This window comes from Enhydra lutris, unplaced genomic scaffold (assembly GCF_002288905.1).
Source record: "Enhydra lutris kenyoni isolate GAN:26980312 unplaced genomic scaffold, ASM228890v2 scaffoldscaffold2, whole genome shotgun sequence".
Classification (NCBI taxonomy): domain Eukaryota; kingdom Metazoa; phylum Chordata; class Mammalia; order Carnivora; family Mustelidae; genus Enhydra; species Enhydra lutris.
The window spans coordinates 39,745,407-39,766,361 of NW_019154086.1; the positions used below are offsets into that span (position 1 = coordinate 39,745,407).

General features: G+C 42.1%; 1 protein-coding gene across 3 annotated transcripts in view; it reads right to left on the reverse strand.

The window, feature by feature from the left end:
* LOC111148418 (glycogenin 1) overlaps positions 1-14,840 on the reverse strand; it is a 33,580-nt gene extending 18,740 nt beyond the window's left edge. Inside the window, exons 1-4 of one of the 3 annotated variants that reach the window (XM_022504954.1) lie at positions 14,742-14,840; positions 12,277-12,412; positions 10,255-10,429; positions 9,800-9,962 (exon numbers count right to left, since the gene is read on the reverse strand). In XM_022504954.1, the coding sequence (XP_022360662.1) occupies positions 9,800-9,962; positions 10,255-10,429; positions 12,277-12,412; positions 14,742-14,748 (481 nt within the window). In that variant the 5' untranslated portion in view covers positions 14,749-14,840. Of the gene's footprint in view, positions 1-9,799; positions 9,963-10,254; positions 10,430-12,276; positions 12,413-13,998; positions 14,236-14,741 lie in introns of those variants that run through there. The other 2 variants (XM_022504947.1, XM_022504959.1) reach the window with 2 other exon arrangements.
* Positions 14,841-20,955: the final 6,115 nt, after the last annotated feature.

Here is a 20,955-nt window from a genome sequence, read left to right on the forward strand (position 1 = left end):
CCATGTCGGGCTCTCTGCTCAGCAGGGAGCCTGCTTCCTCCTCTCTCTCTCTCCCTGCCTCTCTGCCTACTTGTAGATCTCTGTCAAATAAATGGATAAAATCTTTAAAAAAAAAAAAAAAAAAAGAAAACCCATACACATACACAAACACACAACACGCCATACTCTTGAAACTACTGAAATCTGAATAAAGCTTATGGATCGTATCAATGTCAATTTCCTTTTTGTGGAATTGAGATGTTATCATGGGGAAACCTGGTGAAGGATACATGGGAACTTTATTATTTCTTACAACTGCATGTGTACCTACTATTCTGAAAATAATTTTTTTGTAAGTCTGAGGATTAATGTGCTTAAAATACAAAATATGATGAAGAACTGTTAGCCATTAGATTCTAAATTCTGCAAGGACAGAGACTATGGCTTTTTGCTTTTTACTGTAATTCTACCACATAGCAGAATGCCTTACACATACACAACCTATTTGTGGGACAAATGCAAGAAACTTGAAGATGTTCTCTAATAGCAAAGAAGCTGAAAAAACTTGACTATTCCACCCAAGAGGAATGGTTAGTACATTATGCTATATACACTGGTGGGAATATTATTCAGCCACTAAAACTAAGGGCTATAATGACCATCAGTCCACCAAGCAATATAAAATACACAGTGACAGACATCGTTATCATAACTAAGAACATAAACATTCAGACTGGAAGAAAACAAATGAAACAACAGTCATTGTATAAGGGGACTGGTGTTACAGATATACTCTCCCTGACTTTTCCTTAGTAAAGCCGTATTTTTGTTATTTTAAAATAATAGATGAGGAACAAGAACAAGATTGTGCCAAGACCTTTTGTAAATATTCTTTACCTGTTAATTTATCTTCATTACAAAATATACTGTAAAAAAGTGTATGTGTAGTTTATAAAACATTAATTATAAAACTCTATCCAATACCCAATTTAAGAACTCAAATGTTACCAGTGCTATTTAAACTCTGTGCGGGCTACCTAATCCAATCCCACTGCCCATCCCCCAGAACTACTAATGGAAAGTTTTGTTTAATGGTCATGATTTCTTGGGTTTACCACATGTATATGTATCCCCAGACAACATCGGTAGTTTCACTTGTTTCTGAACTTCAGAAAATCAGGCATCATGCTATATATTTTTTTCTATTTTTTTTTTTTAGTTCTACATTAGAAGACCTTTTTAAAATTAAGCATTTCTACTGAAAAGGACTACTGACTACATGTAGGACAATGAAGAATTCTAATTCCGTGAAGGTCAGAATAGTAGTTGTAAAGCAGAACTTCCCAATTGGACAGGATGATCCTGGGAAACAGAAGTCAGCCCTGTTGATCCCTCAAAGCCCCGGCCAGCTGCCCCTGGCCACCGAAGGCTGTTTCTGTTTACCTTACAAAACCTCATCGGTCCCTCAGCCGTGTGCCACAGCAGGGCCGAGCAGCACCGGTGGGACAGGAAACCAGCAAGAGGTGGAATACGCAGGGAAGACCTATGAGTCAGTCATATGCATTCAACTGGCAAATCCTTACGTAGTCAACAAGAACCTTGCTCTAGAGGGGACAGGACAGCACAGAGCATACAACTTCCATGGCCTCCGACCTCATTATGTGACTACAGAGGGTCGAATTCCAGCCCAAAATTGTGGATTAAAAATAGAATTAAACATCACCTAAAAGTCTGTAGCTTTTTACATGATTTTTAAGTTTAGCATTTCAAAAATCTTTTTTCAAATGCACAATTCCACATTTCAAGGTCAGGCAAATGTTTTAACTGCATCAGAAAAATCTATGTAGCATCATCAATACTGTGTTTGGAGAAATCCCTGAATTACAGCACAATTCAAAGCAGAATGCAAATCTCAGCATGTCCACACTACAAAACATACAGGGATGCTATGAAGACTACTGAATTTTCACTACAAAATCCCTAGAACTTTCTAGTCCAGTACATTCAATCAGACTTCTGGAGGCAGCTTTATTTATTCTGACATGTTAAGACACTTCTAATCTCAATCATCTCTGAACCGACAAACACGATTAGGAGACATCACCAGCAGTTATGATCCATAGGCCAGGGTGTGGCAACAGAGGTGAGAGACAGAAGGAAATGGGACAAGTGACACATGGCACCTGTTTTGCAAACAAAAGCAAATATCAGATTCTGCCTCATCCTTCCACCTGGCTGCCCAAGTACAGTAATAACCTTGCAACCACTCCGTATTTTCCAGGTCTTTTGAGCAGGGTCATGAACCCGGTAACCATAGACACAGCATTTGTCAGAAGCTCTATCTTGTAAGGCAGAAATGGAGTTGAGTGCCGTCTTTCAAATGTGTGCATTTGTTTTTGTGCCCCTCCATAGTTTGTTGGCACTTGGCCTTCCTCCTCTGGATAGCAGGAAGGGTGGGTCAACTCTGGTTTAAACATGAACCCTAGCAGCTCAGCCACAGGAATATTCCCTCTAAAATCATCCTAGGCAAAGTAGTCCAGTTTTCAGCACCATGGCCATCACCGGGGAGCTTGACAGAAAGGCAGAATGTTAAGCCCCAACCCAGACCTACAGAATCAGAATCCATGTTTTAACCTCTAGGTGATTTCTTTGCATATTAGAATATGTGAAGCACTGGTTTAGAGTCTTCTAGGGAATTCCTTTTTTTTTTTTTTTTTAAATCGGAGAATGCAATTTGCACAGTCATTTCTATAGAAAATGTCTGAAGTAACATAAATTAAGTGTAGGCATTATGGCTAGGATGATTAGTAAGATAGGTTTCAGCTCTCAAATGGTTCTCAATCTAATGAAAGGGCAGAGGACCAAGTATCAAGCAAAGAATTTAAAGTAAAATATGCTTAATACTTTACAGTGATACAGGCAAGCACGGAAATGAAAATGTGACTCGCTGTGTTAAAACTGACATCACTATACACTGGTATCAGCACTTCTGCCTATAGCAAAAATGCCAAGGATTATAGTCTATGAATGGCCAATATCTTGGGGATATTTCTATGAGGTTTACCAAGGATCATCGGATGAACCCCAGGTGGCTGATGGAAATCTAGGCACTTGAAGCTTGGGTCTCACTATTACTGCATATCACCACCACCCCTCTAGTCAGGCTCCCAGCTCAGTGGGGAGCCTGCTTCTCCCTCCCCTACCCTCCTGCCCCCATAGTCATGCACACCCCTCACATGTACTCTCTAATAAATAATTTTTTTAAGATTTTATTTATTTGACACAGAGAGGGCTCACAAGTAGGCATAGAAGCAGGCGGGGGTAGGGGGAAGCAGGCTCCCTGCCGAGCAGAGAGCCCGATGTGGGGCTCCATCCCAAGACCCTGAGATCATGACCTGAGTTGAAGGCAGAGGTTTAACCCACTGAGCCACCCAGGTGTCCCCTAAATAAAATCTTTTTTTAAAAAGAGATTCTTGAGTGCCTGAGTGGCTCAGTGGGTTAAACCTCTGCCTTTGGCTCAGGTCATGATCTCGGGGTCCTGGGATCGAGCCCTGCATCGGGCTCTCTGCTCGGCAGGGAGCCTGCTTCCCCACCTCTCTCTGCCTGCCTCTATGCCTACTTGTGAGCTCTCTCTGTGTCAAATACATAAATAAAATCTTTTAAAAAATTCAAAATAAAAAATAAAAAGAGATTCTTAATAATCAAGATGTTAATTAGATAGTGTATAAAAGCAAGGGAACATTTATTCTTGGCCTAATTTCACTTTTTCAATTTAAGGCAGTTCTTCCTAGTCTAGATTCTCTTAGCACTCTGAATTTATCAGAATCACAATTACATTATTAGTTATATAATTAGTTATTAAATTTCTGTAAGGTCTCATAAGCTTTATAGAGGCAGGGATAGAACTCTGAATTATTTACCAGTCTATCGCTGGTCATTAAACTTAGCATCTTGCCCAGATTAGTACCTAACATTATTTAAATGCTAAGTGGACGAAAGAAATGTAGAGAGTAGTATTTCCAAGAATGCTTCCAGACTCAGAAAACAATGCAAGACCCTTAACTGTGCAGCTGATTTGGAAAGGCAAAGTCCTTCTAGATATTGTGGTTCCGGGGAGAAGAGCAATCAGCTAGAGAGAGAGTAGACTTGAGCCTTCACTGCCTTATCTGTAGGATGCGGAATGTTATCAGCTGTTTTCTACTCAAGAGAATGATTTTTAAGTAATTAATCTGTAATAAGGGCTATGTCCTAGAGATTTTCCTCCAACCTGTATCGCTATCAGGATTCATTGTCATGAATGCTACAGAAGGGACTAATGGGGAGGGAAGGGGGAAAACCACACACACAACCCAGCCTCAGAGTCAAGGAACACTGTCTGGTTCCGCCCAGGCTCTGCCACTAGCTAAGAAACGAGGCCAGGCTGCCGTTCTGAATGTGACTACAGGGGATCCTAGTACTAGTGTAGTGATACAGCAGGCCCTCCAGAACGGTCTGCCGCATGAACACATGAATAAGTGAGGAGTGGTGGGAGAGCAGTGGAGGAGGAGGGCCCGTTTAAGAGCCTGTGCACATGTAATAGGTTAGTCTTTTCCCCTTTCTCCATTTCTCACGGGGATCATGAGCTCTGCTGGTTACAAGGCTAGAGACAAACAGATGGCTAAGTTAAAGAAATACTCATGGGTACAAGGAGGTAAAAATAGCTCTTGAGAAAAAACCTGGGTGCTCATTTGTCTTGCTGTTACATGTTGTGACTTCTACTTTTCATTTTTACTTATTCAAGATACTTACTACTCAAGGTATCAGTGAAATGACATAAACGTAAGAGAGCAGTTTTCGAAGCAGCTGCTGAAGTACCCTCCGGGTCACCAGCAGTCTCAGGTAGGGGCAGCTGGGGCAAGCCCACCATGGACGGCGGGCAAGGGAGAAGCCACCAAGTCAGCCAACCCAGGGAGGCACCCTGGGACTTCTGAGCGGATTGGGTTGGACAAGACAAGTGGTATCGAGAAATACCTCTCATCTTCATTCTTTTTTGAGGCAGGTCCAGTTTGAAGCCTAAAAGTAACTACAAAGATTAAAGGAGATAGCAGTGGGGTCAGTTTTACACTTTATAAGAATTTACCACAAATCTTTTCTGTTAAAAGTTTAAAAAAACTTATACTCTCCTGGTTTACTATATCTGCAAGCAAAGAAAAAACATCTTACAGTTTAAGGGTCTAAATGGCCACTTAGAATATGGAACATGTAGGTATAAGGACCTCACAGCAGGTCTTGGATTCTGCCTGAAGTAAAATCATACCTAATATTCAATCACCAACTTACGGTCTCCTCTTCTTTCTGAAAATTCAACGATTGACCAAAATTTCTTTACTCCAATAAATAGCTTAGTGTATTTAAGTTACAGTGTAAGTCCCCAATTTAAAAACAACAACAACAAAACACTCCAGCGACACCTGGGTGGCTCAGTCGGTTAAGTGTCTGCCTTCAGTTAAGCGTCTGCCTTCGGCTCAGGTCATGATCCCAGGTCCTGGGATTCAGCCCCATGTAGGCTCCCTGCTCAACCAGGAGCCTGCTTCTCCCTTTGCCTGCTGCTCCCCTTGCTTGTGCTCTCTCTCGGACAAATAAAATCTTAAAGCAAAACAAACAAAAAACCCCTCCAAATCGGAAAATATAAATTCCTCTTTTTGCCCTAGGTTTTTGAAACTAACACATACAGATAAAATTTAACATACAGCAATTCTCATGCACTAAACTCTTCAACTGTACAAGCACCCATAATTTAGGATATTTTAGAGTAGCAGGGGAAAAGAAAGTAAACCTCAACTTGCACTCAGATGAATTTCCTCAAGGGCCAAGTGCATCATCCTTGTTGTACATGAGTATGTGGAGACAAAACCGATGATCAGTATCTAATACGACCTCTCTTCCTTTCACTGCTAACAAACCCCGAATTAACCTGATCTTGTCACATTCTATAAAATGTTCGTGTGCAGATATTTCACAACAGCTATTGTTCAACTTCCAGGAAACACGTAACTTCAGTTATGAAATAAGTGCCAAGACAGTTTGCGAGCACAAACAACAGTATAGGAACTTAGACACTTCACAGAAAATTAGAATTCAGCCATGAATGAGGTGCATGGTCTCTGGCTCTCAATTCTAGTACTCTATTTGGAAGGAAAGGAGAAGTCAAGGTATCTAGCAGGACTGGCCATGGTACGGTTATTTTTTTGGCCAGAGGCATGGGGAGGGGTAGTCATTAGAGGGCTGATGATTAGAAGCATTCCAGCCACATTCCTCTGCAGCAGAAGGGCTGTAAACGCAGCTGCAAACACTCAGCCACCAGCAGCCTGCCTGGCTTGTCAGTGGACACCCGGCCCCATAGTTTTTGTTGAACGTATGCAAGAGATTAAGAAGGACTTGGGAGATATTCAAACTGAGCGACAATCATCTACAAATGGGTTTCCTTTAATACTGATCTAAAAATACTGGAACCTAAGCCTCCTGTTCAGTAAAACTGGGTGATGAAGAGGGATGGCGAGTATCTGCAGATATTAGAAACTGTGAAACACCCGAAAACGTTCCTATCTCAGTGCCTGTGACAGGACATCTAAACAAAACTGTGCACTGCTGAAAACTCAAAGTAAAGCAAGGTTACTACTGCCATTAGAAAAAAAGATGCAGGGGCACCTGGATGGCTCAGACGGTTAAGCATCTGCCTTCTGCTCAGGTCATGATCTCCAGGTCTTAGGATCGAACCCCACAGTGGGCTCCCAGCTCAGCGGGGAGTCTGCTTCTCCCTCTGCCTCTGTCTCTCCCCTGGCTTGTGCTCTGTCTCTGTCTCTGTCTCTCTCTCTCTCTCTCTCAAATGAGTAAAAAAAAAATCTTTAAAAAAAAAAAAAGGAAAAAAAGATGTAGCTCATGACGAAATGTTAAGGGTCAGTCCAGTAAGTCTTTATGTCACACAGGTATTAATTCAATAGGATAGTAAACTCCTCTAGAGTGAAACAGGCTCCCTCAGTATGTTGTGAGCTTTTTCTGGTAAGCAAAGTTTATCAACAGGGGGCCTGGGTGGCTCAGTGGGTTAAAGACTGCTTTCCGCTCAGGTCATGATCCTAGGGTCCTGGGATCGAGCCGTGCATCGGGCTCTCTGCTCATGGGGAGCCTGCTTCCTCCTCTCTCTGCCTGCCTCTCGTCTACTTGTGATCTCTGTCAAAAAAATAAAATCTTAAAAAAAAAAACAAAAAAACAAAAAAACAAAGTAAAGCTTATCAACACAAAGGGAAAACTACCTTTCACTTAAAAGCTGCTAATCTATTCTTCTGCTGAATTTAAACAACATATTGAGAATAACTAAGTTCGATCTGCATAATTGAAATTTTCAACTCCTTCAATTAAGCATCCAAGAAAATTCAATGCTTCACCACCAACAAGCCAGCTAAATGGAGCACCTTATAGAAAGACCAGCTCCTGGAAACCTTGCTGCTGAATAATGAAATGTGCTACCAGGCACAGAGAGAATCGCTCAGTGGTTTCAGATTCTGGCCCAAAAAAGCAGAAAGTGCTTTCTAGTTGGGCACTTTCCACACATCCTGGCTTCTTAACAATGAATTCATCAACTCCTCCAGTCCCTCTTTATTCTCAAACAAGATTGATCCAGAGGGGTCTCTACCAGTTAATCAATTAGTTTTATATTCTAAAATTATAACCTGGGTAATTTGCCATGGCATACTACTGTTTAGTATCCAAACTCTTAACAAAATCAAGTACTCTTCTAGATTAGAAACTGGACTTACTCTCTTTATGCTATTACAGTCATTTGGATTTCAGGTTGCTGGGTCTATTTTCGAATGTGAATTATTTACTGGAGCGGACCATTTACACTAAGTTTCTGGCAGATTACACTACTTCCTTCAAATTTGATCGGAGGAGGTGAAGAAAGCTCTATTTTGATGGGAAGGTTAAGACAAACTGTGGACTTCTGCTAAAAATACTCTCACCTTCCTTTTATGCAAAGGTCATGGTTTTAGTATAAGCAGTAGAAATAAAGAGTAAGTGTTTTGAACTCAGGTACTAATACCTCTTTCATTTCTTCTATGGACCTAAAAAAAAAAAATAAGTCAGTGAAGTGAAGTTGCATTTGGTCCTGAACACTCAACACAGTTTCCTATTTAAGGGTGCTTAAAGTTAAGACTGTACTTCGTAACAGGTGTCATCATTCATTATGGTATATACACTCCTGCTCATTGTTTTAGAGCATATAAGGTCTTGGCACAGAGCAAAGTTTCTCAACTTTGACCCTGTTGACAACTGGGGCCTGGTAATCCTTCACTGTGCGGGTTGTCTGCATTCACTGTAGGACTTTCAGCAGCAACCCAAGCCTCTACTTACTAGGGGCCAGCAGCACCCTTCAGTTGTGACGACCAGATAGGTCTGTCCCCTAGGAAGCCAAATCAACCCCACAATGAGAGCTCCTGGCATAGAGTTTAAACTAGCCAAATAGTCACACGAGATGGAGACTTGAATTTTCTTATTCTTCTCAATGACATTTCAATAGTTGTATATCCCAAATCCTTTGTTAAGTGATCAAACAATTTATTTCCTGTGAATAGCAACAACAAAAATCCAATTTCAGTTTTATGTATAGCTGAAAATGCTTTAACTTCAGCAATTTGACAAACTTTTAATCTTTTAGTTTAAAATGTTTAAATTTGAGATTAAGCCTTTTAACTTTATAACTAGTTAATGGAAATGAATCTTCCTATCTCTACTGAGGGCCAAACCTTTTGTCAACTGAGGAAAGCTATTTCTGCTACTTTCAAAAGATCTACTCCCTGCAATCTCAGATCTGCTTTTGGGGGGACAGGGGCGGAGAGAGAGAAAGAATCTCCTGGTGCCCAGAATCTGCTTCAGAGCCCAGGGGTCTTTGCCACAATGTCAAGTATCTAATAGTAAGTCCCTTCTTAGAGCAGATCCTTCTTCTCTAATGTAACTGGCTTTCTTCTTTATTCAAGAGATATATTAACATTAATTTTAGAAAATGCTGCTTTTGCACATTAACTGCTAGTTCTGTGGGATAGTTTGTTGTTAAAAAAAAAAAAAAAAAAAGATTATTTATTATTTCAGAGACTGGCCTGAAATGGAAGCATACCTAATTCATTTGCTCAAATTTCTCCAAAGGCTGTGGCACCCTAAATTCACGAATAGTCAGAACCTTTCTATATATACATGTAAACAGATATGATTCTGTGTTATGGAATATGGATGCTGACTTTGCCAATGTTCTACTCTTTGGCCTTGCAAATAACCACTCGTATGTACAGCCTTATAGGGAATGAGAATTTGGAGAGAGAGATTAATCACTTAATTTTCTATCTTTTTTTCCAGTGCTTCCCAAGAGAATGAGAGCCAAGTTGTCAGGTTTATTCCTCCAATTTCTATGGAAACAATGACTGGTCCTCCTGTTAGCTCCTTTAGTTAAGTTTACTTAGATCCAAAGACAGTGGTTAAAGTTCTTGATTTAATAGTCTTTTGAATTCTTGAACAATCATGGTTCATTTATCACTCTAAGACAGAAGGAAGCCGGTTAAAGTCAGGTGTATAAAAATGCCTCCTAACTCAACCTTATGCACTTAAAGAAAAATGCATATGTACACACAGACACACAACAGTCTTTCCAACAAGAGCACAAATGAAAATGTTTTCTCCATCTCATGCACTGCTGTCTTCCAGGCACAAGGAATGAAAGCAACTAGATCCCGGAGAAGAGCAGCCTCTAGAAGTTACTAACATTTCATCAAATATAAAGATAACAGATACCTACCATCAAAACTGCCTTGCTCAGAAGCAAGGTGCAACAGCTGATTGTATGTTTCAACTGAAGGCTGATAAACAAAGACTCCAGAGTTGAAGCAGTCAGGCCACCCTGGGTCTGGTGCCGCCGACAATTCTTCTCGCTCAAAAAGATCATCGATATTTGCTAGGACCTGATTCGAAGGGGGGAGGGGGGTGGGAGGGAAAGCATTACAGAAATGTTCTGCCCCAGCATACTCTTAAGTTCTCCCTAAGTTATCCAACACAAAAGATGCAATCTGCTGCTGATCTTAACCATTCAGATGACAGCTGTCAGGTAGCCTGGGCTTACTCTCCTCCATCACCTGATGCTTTCAATGAGTGGTTTTATCTGAACTTCACTGGCAAGTCTTGAGAGCATTCCTCAAATGCCCAACTGGTCTCAGTTACTATATACATCTTTCCAGTCACCAAAGCCACACTTACCAGAGTATCTGCATCCATGAACACACATTTTGAATACTGCGTAAGTGACCAGCAATGGAGTTTCGTTAACGTGACACCCAACTCAGGCCTCTTCATCAAGGTTAGATGTGCAGAATCACCACTGTCCAAGACGTCTACGGTGATGACTTCATCGAAGACTGTCTCTAAAACTTTTCTGCCAAAATCAAATCCAGAAAACAGCGCTTAGTATCTTTTCAGATAAGTAACAAGTAACCCATCTAATGTAAAATTGTATTCTTATTAGTCTACCCCATCAATTACTAGAGCAATCTGTTACTTTAATAGTACAATCTCTTAAATAGGTGGTCTTAATTTACTTCAGGCCAAATTGTATCAATTTGCATGGGCAACTCACTTCACTAATAAAAATTGCTTTGGTGAGGATAAAGTACTTGTCTTACAAATTATTATAGCAGCACTTTTCTATTGTTTATTGTATCACTGAATACCAGGCAAATTACAGAAACCACCTCTCAAAATTTGACTCCCTTTTAAAAGAGCACATCTTTACAACAACCTATGTATTTAACAATGATATTTCATTAGTTACTTCTGCCGATTACTGCATGTTTTACAAATAATGCTAAGTGCATATAATACCTGCAATAAAGCTTATAAATAACCATTTTTGCTGAAGCAGTTGACAGCGAGTCATGTGTCCCACAGGACGTTAAAGGACTTGGTTATTTAGCTGCCAGTTATTAGAATCAAATATAACCAACACTTACAGTATGCTTAGCACTTTTGGCATAATGAGAGACTCACTTTGGTTTGTGAGGTGCAATACCTCTCCAGGCCCCAAATTAACTCAAGATTTATTTTAGAAAGCAATCTTGAGGTGGGTTAAGTGGAGGCAGACTTAAATAGAACACTAAGCTCAGAGCAGGGGAACACATACCATAAAGCCCCATCATCACTACACATTTATAACAATAGGAAACATGTAGAACAAAACTGGTATTGTATTCTCTGTCTCCACGCTGTAGAAAAAGATGTTTCAGTTCACACAGTAAACATCAGCTTTTTAAAAATAAATGGTCAGTGGAGGCATTTACCACAGTAGTGGGGGAAAGGGAGACTACATGTGTCTTCTTGCACACACCCTCACTAAACAGACTACAAATTAAGATGTACACATTAGGAAACAGTCTTTTGTGCATTTTCCTAAATTACCCTTTATGAATAAGGTTATTAGTGTGAGAAGTATCTACCAATATACAGCAGCCTTTTCAGAGGTCCTTGGCATGTGCTTTCATTTCTTGTAAAAAAAAAAAAAAAAGTCACAAAAAGGGCATTTTCAATTTCTAAGAGGGATAGGAAAACAAAAATAAACACCTACAGAGCTGCTAGTGTGCCCAGATATTTCTGTAGTATTATGATCTAGGTAGTTCAATCAAATATTTCAAAGTTTAATACCAACAAATCAAAGTGAACTAACCCAATCAACCAGCAGTTTGTGCCCCCCCCCCCCCCCCAGGGTGCTTTCTTCACACCATCCCTAGTTCAGAAAATCCTGGAAAATATTCTAGTCTATTAAATGATAAACACAATTTTTTAGATTACAAATGCCAACTGAGAGTGGGGAAAACTGCTACTTACTTTCAGTAACCTGAGGTTTCCCTGGTTAGAAACAGGAAACAAAGTAGCCCCTCTGCATTTGGGAAAGAAATGCAAGTGAAGTGTGATGACATAAAAGGAATGCCTGGACTAAAACATTCACTCAGGTCATCCTAGAGGCCTTGCTTACAGGAGGGTCCTTCTCACAGCTGGAACCAGTAAGAGCATGGGTCAGAACCGCACCTTCCAGAAGGGAGCTCAGCTGGAACAGTTCCCAAGAGCTAGGAAGAGGTTTCAGCTCCAGAAATCCATCACTCTGCAATTCTGATCTTTCTCCACCTAGTGCTCAACCCCTGTAAATGGTATGGCCTCAATGCCCAGTGATGCCAGAAATGGGATAAAGACTTCAGAGCTCCACCGACAGACCGGCAGGAAGATCCTCACCTCATGGAGTCGGAGACCTGAGGAGTGGCAAGCACGGCCAGCTTCCTGGTGGTCCTGTGCTGCTTCAGAGATGAGCCCAGGACTAAGGCTCCTTTGGCGTAGGCATCGTTTGTGGTCAGTGTCACAAAGGCCTGATCTTAATACAAGAGAAAGAAAACAACAACAACAACAACACACTCATTATTAATAATATCCTACCTGGAAAAAGCTACCCCAGGACCCTTTTCAACCACTAACTTGGCAAAATCAGCTCCTTTGAGATCAACTTTCTCTATTAATAAAGGAGCAGCTTCTTTGGGAGTAAGGAAAGAACCCAAGTGCCCACTTTAAGAATGATTCAAGACCATTCTTCAGCATCTTTGGCAATCTCCAACAGGCTGATTAGCTTTAAAAATTAAACCCAGTTTAGAGTCTGAACACACAAAATTCTCAGACTAAATAGTAGCTTAACACCAGAAAGTAAACCTCAGGAAATTAACAGGTGCTAACAACATCAAGAAGCACATTTTCTGTTTCCTACAAGTACTTTCAGCCAAGCACAAATGCAACTAATGACCTCAACTGACAGCATCTGAAAGCAGAGGCCATATTCTTCATTCTGATGCTTAGGCTTTATATATTGTTTCCTCAACCTGGAGCAAAGGCACCCACACCACCCACCACATCTCAAGTCACTGAGTGTCTGCTCAAATATCACCTTGATAGACAGGCCTTCCCTCTTTAGTGCTTCTATCTAACCAGCAGCCAATCCATGTTAACTGGCTTTAGGGACCACCTCAAAAGCACTAACAAACTTGCTTTTCTTTTTTTTCTTTAGGAGAACCAAGCAGCAACCCCTAACCTGTATCCTGGGTCCCCTCAACACACACACACACACACACACTCAATCTCGCAGTTGCCAGAAGGGAAGGCAAATACAGGGATTACCCCTCCCTCTAGTTCTCCAGTTCCCTGGAATGAGTCTGAGGTCCACTCTATCTGAGGGGATTCTAGCAAGGCAGTGGGCGTCCAAATGTACAGGATACTTAGGATCAAACAGTGGCAGGGGTCACTTGGGGGCACTGTTGTCCAACCCATGAGTTGGGACATTTTGTCATGAAGTCACGCTCTGTCTCATTTTCCCTTTGCCCGTTTTCCAATGTGGAGGCTGGATGGAGGCAGAGTGAATTCCGTTGAGAAGCCAAAGAAAGTTGTAGGCTGTCAGGGGGCTACAGCAGGAGCCACAAGCCAGCCGCACACCAGAGAGCATCCCGCAGGACACTCTTCCTGAACAAGATAGTAACTAAGCTGTAGAGAGACTGGTGTCCCCCACTCCTCAAGGGGCACCGGCTTCCCACCTAGTCACACTCTAGGAAAGCTCAGAACAGTAACCTGTCCTTTGACGTGCCCATCAATCTCTGCCTTGACTTGTTCCTTCAACCCATGATGAGATGGCAACATTTCAGACAGTCTGCCCCAGGAGTATGTAATCTGGGGGATGAGGATTAATGTTTTAACTCAAAAGCGGTCCAGATTGGGGGAAACTGGATTCAAGTTTAATAAGGTAAAGGGGACTCAAGGGCTTCAGGAAGCAAGGATGTGGATACTGTCCAAGATGAAGTAGGGACAGGACAGATGCTTAGGAACATGAGCTGGAACACCTAGCAAACGTTACACAGGAACAGGAGAGTCCAGTGACAGCTGGGTAAAAGAGAACACCTCCAGCTACATCTGCAATCTTACCGCACTTCAGCTGCTCTCGTAACAGCGCTATTAGCTTCAGCAACATCGGAAGGACCGACCAATGATCTCCGAGCTTCCCCTTCTCCGGGCAGAGTCAACCCCCGCAACAAGTGAGCCGGCGCACGCCCACCGCCTGCGGCCCGCTCCCCTGGGGCGCTCGCCCAGCTCTAGCTTTCCGCAACCCGGCCCCAAAGGCCTAAAAATAGGCTCGGCGTGGCGGCCAGCGCCCCGGCGGCCGGGAGAGGAGCCCGGCCGGGCCGGGGCCGCCGCCCTCCGGGCCTTGAGGCCGGCCCTTCCCGGTGTTCCTGCTTGCGGGAGGCGGGGGAGGCCGCCGAGCGATCCCGCCGCGCCCCAGGGCGCGGGACAGGCGCCCCCAGGAACCGGCTCCCCACCCCCACCCGGCCCCTCCGCAGCTGCTCCGCCCGCCCTTCACGGTGAGAGCAGGAGGAAGGGCACGGAGACGGAAGCAGGAACGGGGGCTTCGGCAGAGGGCCCAGGCGCCGCCAGGCTGCCACCCCCACGACAGCGTCCGGGGCTCCGCGCCGCAGCTCCGGCGCCGGGGGGCGGCGGGGCAGCGGCTGACGCAGGAAGCGGCACGCCCGACTGCAGCCAGCCTGCAACTTTGCGGCAGTCCTCGTCCTGCCAGGAACTCCCCCGGGGCTGCGGGGCGGGGAGGCGGCTGGCGGCGGCAGCGCGGGGCGAGGAGCCGGAGTCCGGGGGGCGGTGGGCGGCGCGGCGCGTACCTGTCATGGTGCTGCCGAGGGGGGCGGGAGGCCGCCGCAGCCGCAGGTTGCTGGCTGGGAGAAGCGGGGCGCCCGGAGGGAGCGCGGCCAGGGAGGAGGCGCGGCGGGAGCCGAGCGTGGGCCCGGAGCGCTCTTATAGCGGCCGTCACGTGGCCGCGCACGCTCCCGGCGCCTGCCGGTATCCTCCCTGCTGAGACGCCGGCGGGGGCCGCCGGTGGGGGCCGCAGACCCCCGTCCGCTCCCAGCCCCTCCACCCCCGGGGCTGGGCTCCCGGCCAGCTTCCGAGGGGCACCTGCCCGGGACCTCGCGCCTCCGCATCCGCCCCCTCAACCGGGGATTTGGAACGGAACTTTGGGGCAGAGCGTGGCATCAGCAGGACAAACTCCCGAAGAAGCCAAGGGTTAGAGAACTCTAAAAAATAAAAATCCCAGGTCACTCTACTGACAATAATTCACTTGAACTGTTTGAAATAAACAAGGTTTAAATTTCACTCTTCTCCTCGAATTACAAATCAGCTTCTGGAAACAGTTTTTGGTATTCTCACAATGGTCTTGTAGCTTTGACTGAAAAATGGAATGAATTCTTCACTGTATTGTTCAAATTCTTGGAGCCCTCTGCATCCATTAGATAAGGTTTTGTTTACTCCTTACAACATCCCCACGAAGTAGGTGGTAGCCTTATTTTACAGATGAAGAAACTGAGTTACGGAAAGGTTGAGTTACTTGTCTGTGGTCATTTCAAACGGAGGAGGTAGGCAGTTTGGTTTACAGAACTGACCTTCCTACCGGTAAGGCTATGACATCCCAGGTAGCTGGTGCCCTAAAAAAAATTAGCAAATGATGGTAACTCTGGTTGAGTAATACAGTTGTTTAGGTTAATCTGTTTCACAAATCATGAAAAGGTGAATTTGTCATTTTGCTAGGAAGTTGAGAAATAGCTTTCTATTGTGATCACACCCTTCTCCTCTCCCCATCCCCTCCACCCAGCCCAAACATACCAGGAAAGGAATAGGTAGTACAATTCTCTGCCAACAACAGTTGCTCAGTAAATGCTGAATGGAGGCCAAATAGGAAACTGACAACATCAGTTCAAAAACGAAACAGATACATAAGAATAAGTGTTTTATTGCGAAGGTGGTATTGATATTCTTAAACCAATTATCTTGGTTTCCTCAAGTGTAGGCCTGTACCACCCACATTAGAATTGCTTAGGGCACTTGTTAAAATGTTAATTTTTGGTCCTAAGTCCAAACCACCTGAATCAGAATCTTAAGGGTGGAATCTAAGAATCAGCATCTTAATTATCATTCTTCAGAAATCTCTCTTGATCCCTTCCCCGTCTCCCATCATGGCATGGAGACCACTGATTCACTTGGAAAGACCTCCTGGTTACTTAGCTTTATAAACTTCCTTAGTAGGAAGTGGAAATGTGGGGGCAAAGGTACAATGGAAGGGTGTTCACGTAGTCAAACCCTGTGGGTTCAGAAGAGTTGATGCTCTTTAAGGAATATGAAGGCTGTGCGTGAACTGTACCCACCTGGGGGAGGGAAAACAGTGGTGCTCCAGGTCTAAATTGCTTCTTTCTATACTGATATAGAAAATATGAAGTAGTGAAGTGTACATCTTTCATTCAGGAACCCTCCTGCCCTTGATGATTCTTTACCACCTGCTGCTTGACAGCGGAGTGTCCGGGCTGAGCTTTCACAAAGCGTGATGCTGGATCCAAAAGGGCAAAGTCAGTAGAAGATCTGGGGACAACTAGAACAGGAGGGAAAATTTCCTTAGGAACAAGCTCCTCTCTGCTCCATCATCCAGGATGTTTAAGTAAGAGTGGTCATCATAGCCTTCTTTCTTGTGTTTTATGCACATTTATAGTAAGAGAACGTTTATAGGTTTCACCACCTTAATCAAATAGGGACATTCTGAGGTTGCTACAATGTCTCAATTGAGATTACTAATAGTAATCTCACCGCCCAGTTTTCCTGAGGCTGTTTTACACTGAGTTTCAGTTAGGTATGAGAGCAAGGCGTCTCAAACTTAAACGGGCACACAGATTTTCTGGGGATCCTGTTAAAATGCAGATTCTGACTCAATAGTTTGGAGTGGCTCTCCCTGGTGATATCCAGGTTGTGGACCAATTTTGCATAGCAAGGTGATTGAACGTTCTGGATTGAACATGCTAGAAGGATTTAGACGTAGAGGAAAGACAGACAATGTTGTAGTGGGACAGATGTCTGAGAATTTAATTTATTAACTTTTTTTCCAGTGAAACTTGTGTAGCAGAATTTCTAAATCCTTAAAGAAAGATTTAAATAAGTTCAAAAAGAAAACCTACATGGGTACTACCAACTTAGTGTTATCATGACTATTGACCATTTAAACCCATGCTGAATGTGTATATTTAGCAAGGTTGGTCCAAAATTCATTTTTAGTTGGCTTTGGAATGCATTATGTAATTTTTTGGCAGGATACTTAGCCTTCCTAATTATGTTTTGTTTAAGATAATGCTGAAATCAGTTTGCATTCCCTTGAGAACACACACTAATTGATGGTGGGAGCCACTGACCTAGAAATATACTCCAGAGGGCAACCTGCTGGCCTAAAACAAACAGTTCCCACGGACGGTCCATGAAATCAATATACTACATCTGCCCAGACACAGGAACTAACTAGTTAACTAACTACTTAAAATTTTGCCCTTAATTGGTAACACACAAAATCTGTACCTGGAATTGTTGCCAGTGATCACATCCCCATCTAACTCCAACTGAAAGCTTATTGAAGAAATATTATCCTCTGAGGCGCCTGGGTGGCTCAGTGGGTTAAAGCCTCTGCCTTCGGCTCAGGTCATGATCTCAGGGTCTTGGGATGGAGCCCCACATCCAGCTCTCTGCTCAGCAGGGAGCCTGCTCCCCCCTCTCTCTCTGCCTGCCTCTTTGCCTACTTGTGATCTCTGTCAAATAAATAAATAAATTAATTTTAAAAAAAAAGAAATATTATCCTCGGAGGCCCAAAGATGTTCATTCTTCACTTGAAAGCTAGAATCTCGAACTCCACAGGTTGCAAGGGCCTGTTGACTAGGGTATTTTTTTAATGCCTTAAAAACAAAAGACCCAACAACTTTATTAAGATATAATTCAGGGACACCTTGGTGGCTCAGTTAGTTAAACGCCTACCTTCAGCGCAGGTCATGATCCCAGGGTTCTGGGATCAAGTCCAGCACCAAGTCCCTTGCTCAGTGAGGAACCTGCTTCTCCCTCTGCCTGCTGCTTCCCCTGGCTTGTGCTCTCTTGTTCTCTCAGTCTCTCTGACAAATAAATAAAAAAAATCTTTAAAAAAAGATATAATTCACATACCATAAAATTCAGCCATTTAAAATATACAGTTAGATAGTTTTGAATGTATTCACAGGATTGTGCAAATATCATCACAATCTAACTTTAGAACATTTCATCACCCAAAAAGAAAACTATACCCATAAGCAATCACTCCTCATTCTCGCTCTCCCTCAGCCCTCAGCAACTACTAATAATTCTGTCTCTATAGATTTGTCTAGAAAGATTTGCCTATATGTGGCCTTTTGTATTGGCTTCTTTCATTTACTACCTTAATGTTTTCATAGTTTTTTCATGTAAGGGCATGTATCGGTGTTTCATTCCTTTTTATTGGCAAATAATATTTCGTTATATGGATATATGATGTTTTAGTTACCATTCATGAATAAACACGTTGATGAACATTTGGGTAGTTTCCACTTTTTAGATACAGCAAATAATGCTGCTAAGAACATTTATTTGTATCCAAGTTTTTGCTTGACACACACATATATTTTTAAAAATACATACATACATACATACATAGACCTATCTCCTCCCGGATCTATACCAACTGTAGAATTGCTAGGTCCTATGCTAACTGTATGTTTAACATTTTAAGATGGCCAAACTGTTTTCCAAAGTGTCTGCATCATTTTGCATTCCAATTAGTATGAGAATTTCTTAACCAATGTTGTTGTCTTTTATTATAGCTATCCTAATGGGTTTGGAGTAGCATTTCATTGTGGATTTGATTTGCATTTCCCTAATGGCTTGTGATGTTGAGCATTTTTTCATGTGCTTATTGTCCATTTGCATATCTTCTTTAGAGAAATGACTTTACCCATTTTTAAATTGAGTTGATTTTTTCTTATTGAGTTGTAAGATTTCTTTATGTATTCTGAATACAAGCCCTTGTCAGATATATATTGTATAATGTATGAATTTTATTTATTTTTAAAAAATTTTTAAAGATTTTATTTATTTGAGAGAGAGAGAGAGAGAGAGAGCATGAGCAGAGGGAAGGGCAGAGGGAGAGGAAGAAGCAGACTCCCCGCTGAGCAGGGAGCCCAAGGTGGGGATCAATCCCAGGACCTTAGGATCATGACCTAAGCCTAAGACAGACACTTAAACAACTGAGCCATGCAAGCACCCCTGAGTCATATACATATATAATATATATACATATGTAAATAATTTGTAATATATCCTCTTATTCTGTTTGTTGACTTTTTACTTTCTTGATAGTAGTATTTTAGCATAAAAGTTTTAAATTTCTACACAGTCCAATTTATTTATTTTTCTTTTTTGCTTGTGCTTTTAGTATTATGTCTAGGAAACCATTGTCTAACCTGCAGTCATGAAGATTTGCCCTTTTGTTTTCTTCTATGAGATTTATAGTTTTAGCTCTTAAATTTAGGTCTATAATCCATTTTGTGTTAATTTTTGTGCATCATGTGCAGTGGAAGTCCAGGTTCTTTCTTGTGCATGTGGATATTGAATTGTCCCAGCACTGTTTATTGAAAAGTCCATTGTTTCTCCATTGAATGGTCTTGGCACCTTTGTTGAAAATCAGTTGACCATCAGTGTGACAATTCTAGCTCTGGACTCATTCTATTCCATTGATCTATGTGTCTATCCTAATGCTAATTCTACATTGCCTTGATTTCTGCAGCTTTGTAGTAAGTTTGGAATTGAGAAGAGTGAGTCCTTCATTTTTGTTCTTTTTTCAAGATTATTCTGGTTATTCTGGGTTCCTTGTATTTCCATATGAATTTTAGGTTCAGCTTTTTAAATTTCTCCAATAAGGGAAGACGGGATTTTTATAGAGATTGCACTTAATTTTTAGATCAATTTGAGGAGAACTGACAACTTAAAAACTTAAATCTTCTGATCCATGAACATGAGATGTCTTCTCATTTACTTAGATTTTCCTTAATTTCTTTCAACAATGCCTAAAAGTACATTGCCTTTTAAAGCACATAACAAAATTCAAACAAACTAGGTCTGTTAGCTGCATAAACCCCACAGTCATGACACCTGATTTTCTTTTTTATCCCGGTAATTTTCATCTTTAATTATTTTTTAAAAATTTTATTTAAATTTAATTTAATTAACATATATTGCATATAAGTTTCAGAGGTAGAATTCAGTGATTTCATTGGTTGCATACAACTCCCAGTGCTCATTACATCACATGTCCTCCTTAATGCCCATCCTCCAGGTCCCCCTTCCCCACACCCCCTCCCCTCCAACAATCCTCAGTTTATTCCCTATGTTAAGAGTCTCTTGTGGTTTGCCTTCTTTTCTGTTTTTCTCTTATTTTATTTTTCCTTCCCTTCCTCTATGTTCATCTGTTTTGTTTCTTAAATTCCACATATGAGTGAAATCATATGGCATTAGTCTTTCTCTGACTGATTTATGTCACTTAGCCTAATACCGTCTAGTTCCATCCACGTCATTGCAAGTGGCAAGATTTCGTTTTTGATGGCTGCATAATATTCCATTTTATATATATACCGCATTTTCTTTATCCATTAATCTGTCAATGGACATCTGGGCTCTTTCCATATTTTGGCAATTGTGGACATTGTTGCTATAAACATTGGGGCACATGTGCTCCTTTGAGTCATTATGTTTGTATCCTTTGGATAAATACCTAGTAGTGCAACTGCTGGGTCAGAGGGTAGCTCTATTTTTAACCTTCTGAGGAAACTCCATGCTGTTTTCTAGAGTGGCTGTGCCAGTTTGCATTCCCACCAACAGACACCTGGTTTTCATATCTAGTAGATACTCTAAATTTATATTCTTGACTAAAATGGGATTATCATCAACTTTTATACAAGGAACAACATTGTTTTGCTCCATCACAAGAAAACCTTTACAAACTCCACTTTGGCA